At 53.5% G+C, this 10797-nt stretch overlaps 1 protein-coding gene across 1 annotated transcript; it reads left to right on the forward strand.

The window, feature by feature from the left end:
• The first annotated feature begins 3015 nt into the window (after nt 1-3015).
• GPR182 (G protein-coupled receptor 182) lies at nt 3016-10230 on the forward strand. The gene is made up of 2 exons (XM_044995533.1): nt 3016-3154; nt 7688-10230. The coding sequence occupies exon 2, from the start codon at nt 7704-7706 to the stop codon at nt 8796-8798; it is 1095 nt and encodes a 364-aa protein (XP_044851468.1). The 5' UTR covers nt 3016-3154; nt 7688-7703; the 3' UTR covers nt 8799-10230.
• The last annotated feature ends 567 nt before the right edge of the window (nt 10231-10797 follow it).

Genomic DNA, 10797 nt, shown 5'->3' on the forward strand with positions numbered 1-10797 from the left:
TCTGTCTTGGTTACTGACTCGTTTCTCCGCGTAAATCTACCAGATCGTTGGCAGACTAGAGGCAGGTACAGAATCACAGAAATGTCGGGCTGGAAGGGACCGCAAGAGCCCATCCTGTCCAGCCTCCCGCGCTGATGCAGGACCCAGTAAACCTAGACCTGCCCTGACAGCTGTTTGCCCGACCTGTGGGGGGGGGGATCCCACCGCCTCCCTTGGAAGCCTCTTCCAGAGCTTAACTACCCTGAGAGTTCGAAAGTTTGTCCTCGTATCTAACCTAGAGCTGCCTTGCTGCAGATGAAGCCCATTGCTTCTTGTCCTCCCTTCAGCACACACACAGAACAATTGATCACCGTCCTCGGTATGACAGCCCTGGAAAAATGCGAAGACTTATCGGGTCCCTCCTCAGGCTTTTCACAAGACTAAACATGGCCAGTTTTTTAACCTTCCTCATAAGTCAGGTTTTCTAAACCTTTGATCACAACTCTCTAGCTAAGGCCTCAGCAGTGCCGAGTAGCATGGGGGCGATTACCTCCGGCATCTTACCTCCGACCCTCCTGTTAATACAGCCCAGAATGATGTATCACGTCGCCGGCTCATATTCAGTTTGTGATCCACTCTAACCCCTAGATTATTTTCAGCAGATCGACCGCCTGGCCAGTCATTCCCTAAGCGCAGTGCTTTGCACTCCTCTTCGCTGAATTTCACCTTGGCGATTTCAGACAAATTCTCCAGTTTCTCGAGGTCATTTTGAATTCTAATCCTGGCCGCAACCCCTCCTAGCTGCACATTTCAGAAGCGTGCTCTCCGCCCATGAAAATATCGAATCGTGCCAGCCCCAGGACCGACCCCGCTAGATACGTCCTCCCCGTTTGATAGCCCCCCTTTGAGAACTCCTCTCTGAGTACGGTCTTTCCACAGCTTGTGCACCCACCTCGCCGTACTTTCCTCTAGACCACAGCTCCCTAGTTCGCTTCTGCTAATTGCATCAAAAGTCTTATTCAAATCACGATCTATCATGTCTACCGCTTCCCCCTCATCCACTAGGCCAGTAACCCACGGGCTGCTAAAGCAACACGCGCCCCATTGCATTTGGTAAGAGAACAGAGGCAAAGGATTCTTGTCTGCAGTCACGGGGCAGGGTCCCTGGGATACCTGCTTTCTAAGGTTTGTTTTGTTAGAGGCTTGACACACAGGGGCCATTACACTTCCCTGTTCCCGCTGGGCCTTCCTTCCGAGCTGATTGTTGATCACAGTGTCTTCCCTGCTTTTGAGAAGGAGATTTCCAGGAATTGTTTTCCAGCTCACCACCCGATGCAAAATGTTCTCTCTGAAAATGCCCCCCTGCCTCCCCCCGCCAACGGCTGGAGCAGTGCCAGAGCCCCCTTCCCCTCCAAAACTGCAGAGCAAACAGGTCTTGCGCGGGAGCTGTATCACAGCCAGGCGGCGGTTTGGTTGGAGGAATTGGTCTGTAATAAGACTCGGCTGATGGACTAGTTGATCAGACGTCGGATGGGTACCTACCTCCTCGCCCGGCCCCCGGGGCTATCGGCATTCCTTCTTGCCAAGTGCGGGGAGATCTGGAGACGGACAGAGCTGCAGATGACCAAATGTTTCGATTATTTGTATTACCTCGCAGCTGAGAAGGGGGCGTCCTGTTGGCTCCACAAACACACAGCGATAGTCCCGCAAAGTTTTAACTGGGTAGTTTGTTCTCCACTTTCTGTCCTAAGCAGCCAAGTGGCACAGGCTGCGCCGTGCCCCAGAGGAGGCTGCATTAGCGGTGGAGGAAGCAATCGGAGCTGTAAGGCCTCTGCACACCCAAGCCAGGCCGCTGATTAGTAACATTTCCAAGACCCTTTGGAAGAAAGGTGCTGGGCCAATGTCTCTGTAGCTGGCTCGTTCCCAGACTGAGACACTGGGGAGTCACTCACCAGGGCTGGGCTTGGGTACAGTCTGGTAGCTTCTGCAGCCACGTCCCCGTGATCCCCCAGCAGGATTCCAGCACTACTGAGCGGACTGGCTACAGTGATGTGGGGATGCTGCTTCCCCTCCTCGTGCTGGGGGGCATTTGTTTCGGGATTTGCTCTGGGGGGGCTTCGCTATTACTGTGGGGAAGGAATATACAGACCCAGATTCCTTTATTCCAGCCATGGATCAAACTCTATCCAGGCCCCTATAGACACAATGCTATAGGTCTCCCTAGCTCCACTCTCACTTGGTGTGGCACTGATCGGGGTTCCTTCCTCCCAACACAGAGAGGCATGGGGCCACCTTCTCCCTCAGCACCCCCTGTCTCTGGCCTAGAGAAGTGGGTCTTAGAAACAATGCCCCACTGAGCTACGTGGGGCAGACCCTGCCTCTCGGCGCTACTGTCGCAGGCTCTCTGCACACTCAGGCAACGGTTACTCTCAGGTGACAGCGCTGAGATTTTCATTGCAACCTGGAGGGCTAGAAACGATTTAAAAAAAAAGCAAGCTGAGGTTCTGACATCATCCCACAACTCCAGGAGCTAGTGGGGCGCCTTCGGCAGGGGTCAATAACATCTCCGCCTTAACCCATCTTGATTCATTGGCACAGGTTAACCCAGAGCCAGGAAGGCCAGCTTTGCTCCCTGCCTGGGAATGGCTAAGCCGCTGCGAGCTCTGCTGCAATCTGTGGGCTCCGTCTCAGCAAACAGGTCAGGCAAAAGCTGGTTGGGGGTCTGAGTGGGGCCGGCCATGGATTTTGGAGCCTCGCTCTGTGCAAAGGAAATTAACCTGGAAAAGATGCACCCACTGGCCTACCCCACTGTCATGTCCTATCTGACCCGTTCCCAAAATCTTCCTGCCCTCCTGCCCCCCAGCTCTGCAGTGAGACCAAACCCATCTTCATTCTGGCTGAGCCAGACCCCAGGGATTAGGAATCACGTCCAATGCGGCCTTGCGCTGGGCTGGGTTTGCAGGATATCAGGCGACGATGTGCGTTTCCTGGAAGGAAGAGAGCTCCGAGGGGTGGGGGGATGTGGGTGGAAGAAGCCAGCAAGCCCACCCTGAGCTCACTCTGGGAACGACGGTCCCTACAGCATAGATCCGCCTGAGCCACAGAGCTGGAGGCACCAGGGCACCGGCTGCTCCTCTGCCACCCACCTGGACACACCTTCAGCCTTCCACTGCAGGTGAGCATGTACCTGTTACTTTCCACCTGTCTCTCTCCTCCCCCACCGTATTCAAAGCGCCAGGCTTTGCAGTAACAACCGCCCGGCGCCCAAAGGGTGGTTGCATGTCAAACCACCTCTGTTAATGGGGTTAGATTTCCGCAGGCACGAGTCCCCCCAAATCACTTTCTTTTCCTTTCTCCAAACATTCTGAAAAGAGCAACCAGGCCCCGTCCTCCTCCTGCTGCACCGATGGATGGTTTTGCAGCCGACTACCAAGCTGCTGAGCGTTCCTCTGGGTTGCAAAAACAACGAGGAGTCCTTGTGGCACCTTAGAGACTAACACATTTATTTGGGCATGAGCTTTCGTGGGCTAGAGCCCACTTCATCGGATGCAAGAAGTGAAAAATACAGGGGCAGGTATAAATACATGAAAGGACGGGGGTTGCTTTACCAAGCGTGAGGTCAAGTTTACGAGATAAATCAATTAACAGCAGGATACCAAGGGAGGAAAGATGACTTTGGAAGTGGTAAGAGAGTGGCCCATTACAGACGGTTGACAAGAAGGTGTGAGTACTAGTAGGGAGAAATTAGTATTGGGGAAATTAAGTTTAGGTTTTGTAACGACCCAGCCACTCCCAGTCTTTATTCAGGCCTAATCTGATGGTATCTAGTTTGCAAATTAATTCCAGTTCTGCAGCTTCACGTTGGAGTCTGTTTTTGAAGTTTTTTTGTTGAAGAATTGCCACTGTGAGGTCTGTTACTGAGTGACCGGAGAGACTGAAGTGTTCTCCTTCACTGACTGACCTCACCCTTGGTAAAGCAACCCCGTCCTTTCATGTATTTATACCCGCTCCTGTATTTTTCACTTCAGGCATCTGATGAAGTGGGCTTAGGGTTACCAGACAGCAACTGTGAAAAAACGGGACGGGGGTGGGGGTAATAGGCACCTATATAAGAAAAAAACAGGACTGTCCCTTTCAAAACGGGACATCTGGTCACCCTAAGTGGGTTTTAGCCCACAAAAGCTTATGCCCAAATAAAGTTGTTAGTCTCTAAGGTGCCACAAGGACTCCTCGTTGTTTTTGCTGATACAGAGTAACACGGCTGCTACTCCGAAACTCTGGGTTGCATGCGGCTTCCCCACGCTGCCTGAATTCCTAAGCTCACGGTGAGGAGGGCACTATAAATATCTAGCTAGAGTAGCGTGTTCTGTAAGCTTTCCCGGGAGGAACCTCTTACCTTGCATGTTCTTCCAACGGCATCACACTGAGACCTGGGTCACGCCGTGTGTGGACGCAGCCGCTCTGGGATTTGGATAAGTCGGCGGTTCTGGAGGTAGTGCGATGTGACGGTCAGTTGCTTCTCTCTGCAATTTGTAATTACCACGCCTGATTTCTCTCTGCAATTTGTAATTACCACGCCTGATTGTGGTCCCAGTGGGAAACGGAACAGCAAAGACCCTCCCAGGGATGAGATTCCGATAGCACAGAGCGGTTGGAGCCGCGAAAGGGGGAGTTGAATGGCACATCTGTTGCTCTGGCCCAAGGAATATAGTGGTGCTGGAGTGATCTTGAGCGTATTTAACATGCTAAATGTTTTATACCGACCCCATGGCCACTGGCTCCAAGCTCAATCAGCGATGGGATTTTGGGACATGAGGACAGGCTCCACGCAGACAGGGTCAGAGCCTCTGCTAAAGTGAATGGAGTTACACCAATTTCCACCAGCTAAAGATCTGGCCCAGCAGTTCTTTAAGCCAGTGGCTCCCAACCTTTCCAGACGACTGTCCCCCCTTTCAGGAGTCTGATGTGTCTTGTGTACCCCAAAGTCTCACCTTGCTTAAAAACGACTTGCTCACAAAATCAGATATAAAAATACAGAAGTGTCACAGCCGCACTGTTACTGAAAAATGGCTCATGTTCACCGTATAATTATAAATCAGCTGAAATATGAACATTGTACTGACATTTCAGTGTCTACCGCAGGGGTCGGCCACCGTTCAGAAGTGCTGGGCCGAGTCTTCATTTATTCACTCTGAGTTAAGGCTCCGCGTGCCAGTCATACTTTTTAGCGTTTTTAGAAGGTCTCTTTCTATACGTCTATAATATAGAACTAAACTATTGTTGTATGTAAAGTAAATAAGGTTTTTAAAATGTTTAAGAAACTTCATTTAAAATTAAATTAAAATGCAGAGCCCCCCGGGCCGGTGGCCAGGACCCAGGCAGTGTGAGTGCCACTGAAAATCAGCTCGCGTGCTGGCTTCGGCACACGTGCCATAGGTTGCCTACCCCTGGTCTAGCGTATAGAACAGTCTAAACAAGTCATTGTCTGTAGGAAATTTTAGCTTGTCCTGACTTCGCTGGTGCTTTTTTATGTAGCCTGTGGGCAAATCTCTAGATGAGGTGATGTACCCCCTGGAAGACTCTGCGTACCCCTGATTGACAGCACTGAGATTGGCTACGGGTTTGGGCTAATATGAGTGGAAATCATTTTCCTGCATATGCTGCAGGGTTACATAGCACTTGTCCTCAGCTGATCTCAAAGCAGGCAAATATTTACCGAGCTTCCCACTGACTGCACTGGGGATGGCACCTCCGTGTGAATTCACAACGAGGATGCTCCCAGGGTTTCAGTTTAGACTCGGGAACAAACGCTGGGAGCTGCAGACGATCGTGTTCACGCAGCCTTCCTCCCTGCACGCAGAGGCGGCTCTAGCGATTTGACTGCCCCAAGCACGGCGGCATGCCGCCGGGGGCGCCCTGCCAGTCGCTGGTCCCACGGCTCCGGTGGACCTCCCACAGGCACGCCTGCGGATGCTCCACTGGAGCCGCGGGAGGTCCACCGGAGCCGCCTGCCACCCTCCTGGCGACCGGCAGAGCGCCCCCTGCGGCATGCCGCCCTAAGCACGCGCTTGGCGCGCTGGGGTCTGGAGCCGGCCCTGCTCGTGGCACCTTAGAGACTAACACGTTTATCTGAGCATAAGCTTTCGTGGGCTACAGCCCACTTCATCTGATGCACAGAATGGAACATATAGTGAGGAGATATATCTACATACAGAGAACATGAAAAGGTGGGAGTTGCCCTACCAACTCTAAGAGGCTAATTAATTAAGATGAGCTATTGTCAGCAGGAGGAAAAAAAACCCTTTTGTAGTGCTAATCAAGATGGCCCATTTCAGACAGTTTGACAAGAAGGTGTGAGGATACTTAACATGGGGAAATAGATTCAATGTGTGTAATGGCCCAGCCATTCCCAGTCTCTATTCAAGCCTAAGACCTTGTCAATTAATTAGGGTTGGTCTGGCTACTCCCACTTTTTCATGTTCTCTGTATGTAGATACCTTCTGGCTATATGTTCCAGTCTCTGCATCCGATGAAGTGGGCTGTAGTCCACGAAAGCTTATGCTCAGATAAATGTGCTAGTCTCTAATGTGCCACAATTCTCCTGTTCTTTTTACCCTGATTACGGTGGTTCTCATAGCTTCTTAGAGTTTCAGGCCAGGAGGGCCCATTAGAACATCTCGTCCGACCTCCTGTGTAGCCCGAGCTAGAGGATTTCACCCGGTTTGAGCCCAATAACTCGAGTTTAGCCAAAGCATCTACAGAAGGGGATCCAGCCCAGATTCACAGACATCTACCGCCTGCTTTGGGAGTTTGTTCCGAAGGTTAATCACCCTCACGCTAAAAAAGTTTCCGTCTTATTTCTCATTGGAATTTGCCTGGCTTTATTTCCAGCTACGGAGGCTTGTTCTGTCTTAAAGGGCCCTTCAGTACCCAGATTTTGTCCCCGAGAAGGTAACTAGACACAGTCACTTCTGGATCTTCTCTTTGATAAAGTAAACAGAATTTGCTGAGCTCACTTGAAAATCTGCCCACGAGTGACCTGCTCACAGGGGACGTCTACCCTGCAAGAAAAAGCAGGACCAAGTCTCAGAGCCTGGGGTCAACTGACTCGGGTTTCTGGGGCTTGAGCTGTGGGGCTAAAAATAGCCATGTAGACGTTTGTGCTCTGGCTGAAGCTGGGGCTGCGAGACCCATCCCCTTGTGGGGTTTCAGAGCCCAGGCTCCAACCCCAGCCCAGGGCCTTCACGGAAAGTTTTAGCCCCACATCCTGAGCCCCGCAAGCCTGAGTCAGTTGACCCAGGCCAGCCGCCATTGTGCCGTGGGTCGTTTATTGCCGTGTAGATGTATCAATAGCGAGTCTATTGGGGGCAGAACCTGGGATGTCCTTCGGCCTGGCCCAGTACCGTAAATCACAGGAGTGGTGTTCTCCTCTGCGGGAGACAATTCCACTGAGTGGGGACAGCAGGAGAGGTTGGGTGATCTGCTCTTCAAAGCAAACATTCTGCTTGTGGGGGATGTGTGTGTGGAGGAGGGTTGTCGTGTGTATATGGGCACGTGTGTGTGTGTCTGGGCGTGTGTCTTTGTGTGGAGGGAGGGGATGAGCTCTGGGGACCCGGAGAGGGCTTTGGAAAGGATCCCCACGGCATGTCCCTACTTGTCGTTCTGCGGCCAAACCCCAGCAGTTAAATCGCCTTCCCTTTCTTTCCAGCCGCTCACCGTCCACAATGGCCGAGGTGACCACGGTCCCCGCTGAGACGCCGGATCCCTTTAACGAGTTCGGGGACTACCACAACTGGACCCAGCTGCTCCAATACCTGAACTACACCTTCACCTTCTGCGACACCCACCTGGACGAGAACATCAAGCGGGTGATGCTCTTCGTCCTCTACTTGGTCATCTTCGTGGTGGGACTGGTGGAAAACATCCTCGTCATCTGGGTCAACTGGCACACCTGGGGCAACAAAAACCTGGTCAACCTCTACATCCTGAACATGGCCATCGCCGACTTAGGGGTGCTGTTATCTCTGCCCATCTGGATGCTGGAGGCCATGCTCGACTACACCTGGCTCTGGGGCAGCTTCCTGTGCCGCTTCACCCACTACTTCTACTTCGCCAACATGTACAGCAGCATCTTCTTCCTGAGCGGCCTCAGCGTGGACCGCTACGTCTCCCTGACGACGTCATCCCGCTTCTGGCGGCAGCATCAGCACCGGGCACGCCGCCTCCTCTGCTTCGGCATCTGGATCTTGGCCGCCCTCCTCCCCTTCCTGGAGGTGGCCCACACACAGCTGGTGGACTCGGTGGAGCCCATGTGCATCTTCCTGGCCCCCTTCGAGACCTATGATGAGTGGGCCCTGGGCATCAGCTTAGCCACCACCATCATTGGGTTCCTCATCCCCTTCTCCATCATCGCTGTCTTTAACATACTGACAGCCATGTACATCAAGCACTCCAAGCCGGAAAGCAGGAAGCACTGCCTCCTGATCTACGCCTACATCGTCGTGTTCCTAGTATGCTGGCTGCCCTACCACGTCACCCTGACCCTCCTGACCCTCGACGGCAGCCACTTCATTTACAGCTGCAACGTTGCCAACTTCCTCTACTTCTTCTACGACATCATCGACTGTTTCAGCATGTTCCACTGCGTGGCCAACCCCATCCTCTACAACTTTCTGAGCAAGAACTTCCGCAGCAAACTCATCTCGGCGGTGGTGAAGTACATCCCCAAAGACCAAATCAACCAGAAAGGCGGGGACCGTTCCTCTTCCAGCACCCAGCACTCTATAGTCATTACCAAAGACAACATCCCACCTAATTAAACATCCACCGGGCTCTCCATACATTGCTGGCAGCTGGTCCCAGGGGTGGCCGGCTTCCTAAATCAGACCCCCAAAAGATTTCTTCCCCTGGCAATAAGGCAAGACACTTTGCTTTCCGATGGCATTTTCTCCTTGCCACCCACGGCTCTGATAGCTTGGAGGGACGGTAGAAATGAGATGCTGTGGGGAGCGGCCGATATTTTGCCTCTGACGTGCTGCTGTATCAAATCTATTTAGCTAAAGAAACAGAGAGGAAGAGATGTTCTGTTTTTCAAAGAAATGCTCATTGGTTTATTACTATCGATTATTCTGGCTACCCCGGGACCTCAACGCAAATCCGGCTGCTTTGCTCTCCAGCTCCAGCTAAGCAGGAGTTGGAACGAGCAATGTTTTGCCACCAGCTCTTCCGCGACGCCTGCCTTTTGCTTGCCGATGTGCTCCGGGTATCCCACACCGGGAAGAGACCAGGCGTTAAGCTGCCTCTTCCGCTGAACGATCTAGGTCAGAAAAAAGGGGTGGAATTCTTTTCCTTCGGCGCACAAATTGATCGAGTCGCAGCACCCGGCGAGAGAGACGAGAGGCTGACCTCGCAAGGTGAAGCCAAAGGGAGTGGGAGCCACGGAGCAGGGTGGAGCCTTCACTAGGGAAAGAGCATGTCAGCGCCAATAGGAAACGGCTTTTGGAGAGCAATATCGCAACCACAGAGGGAAAGAAGCAGGGAGGAATCAGGCCGCAGTCCACTGTACAGACGTGTTCCCCTAAGGCTTTGTCTACATTACCACTTTTGTTGGTCAGAGGTGTGAAAAAAAACACACACCCCCCGACCGACATACATTTCCCCGACAAAAGTGCTGGTGTGGACAGCGCCGGGTTGGCAGGAGAGCTCTGCTTCCGACATCGCTAACGCCCCTCGTTGGGGGTGGTTTAACGAGGCCGGCAGGAGAGCTCTGTTCAGCCCTGAGTGAATTCCGCTAAAGCACGTGGGGAGGGGAAGGCGTGAAGGTAACTGGGAATTAATAAATCACAAAGAACCAACTGATCCACGGCCTTGGCCGGTTACAAATACAGAAAAGCAAATTGGACAGGATCTGGGGAAAGGGTGCTGAGGGCAAGGAAAGGAGAGGCGGATGGCGGGATGTTCCCAGAGCCAAAGCCGTCCCTTGGGTATGGCGAATCGGGGTGACCGCTCTGGGCCCCGCGCTTTGGGGGGCCTTGTGCTTCAGTGGGCATGTGTCGTGCGGGGGACGCCAGGCCAGCCCGGGGGGTGTGGTTAGGGGCTCGGGGGGCTTGGTGCCAGCAGCGGGGGTCGGACCCACATTCACTGGCTGGGAGCGCGCGGTGCATTTCTTTTTCTTGCTCGGCATCATGGGGCTTGGGCTCAGCCTCTGGCCGCGGCAACCCCAGCCTGCCTCGCCGGCTCCCGGTGTCGCCCACCACCAGTGTCACCAGTGTCCTCACGCTGCCAGAACACGCCCGCGCCAGGCTGATCCCATCCACTGCCTTTCCCCCCCGGATCCCTCGCCCCTAGTACAGGTGCCTGGGACTCTCCGTCGTCCCTCGCCCCCCAGCACTGGTGTCCCCTCCCCACACCAGATTTCACCTGTACAAAAAACGTTAAGGTGGGGGGGGGGAGTGTCCCGACAGGCCGATTTGTCCCGGGCCCCACCCCCCCTAGGGACGGCCCTGCCCAGGGGCTGAAAGAACGAATCCTAGAAGGCAAGAGAAGCGGGTGGGACCGGCCCTGCTTCTCGGAGGCAGTGCGCTGCATTCATTCCGGGGCTCTCGGGCGATACATACCTTGCTTAGGGAGACACTCCGGGTCCCTTTGCCTCCTTGTTCCAATGGGAGGCAAAGGGCAGGGGCCTGTGGATTTGCAAGATGGAGGGGTTTCCATAGCGAATAATTAGCCTCATCAGGAGGTCTCTCGCCCGCCCTGCCCCACCCCTCAAGACCTCACAAACAGACCATGTGACATTTGACGACATTGCGACAGATTACG

The sequence above is a fragment of the Mauremys mutica genome, chromosome 20, assembly GCF_020497125.1.
Source record: "Mauremys mutica isolate MM-2020 ecotype Southern chromosome 20, ASM2049712v1, whole genome shotgun sequence".
Lineage (NCBI taxonomy): Eukaryota > Metazoa > Chordata > Testudines > Geoemydidae > Mauremys > Mauremys mutica.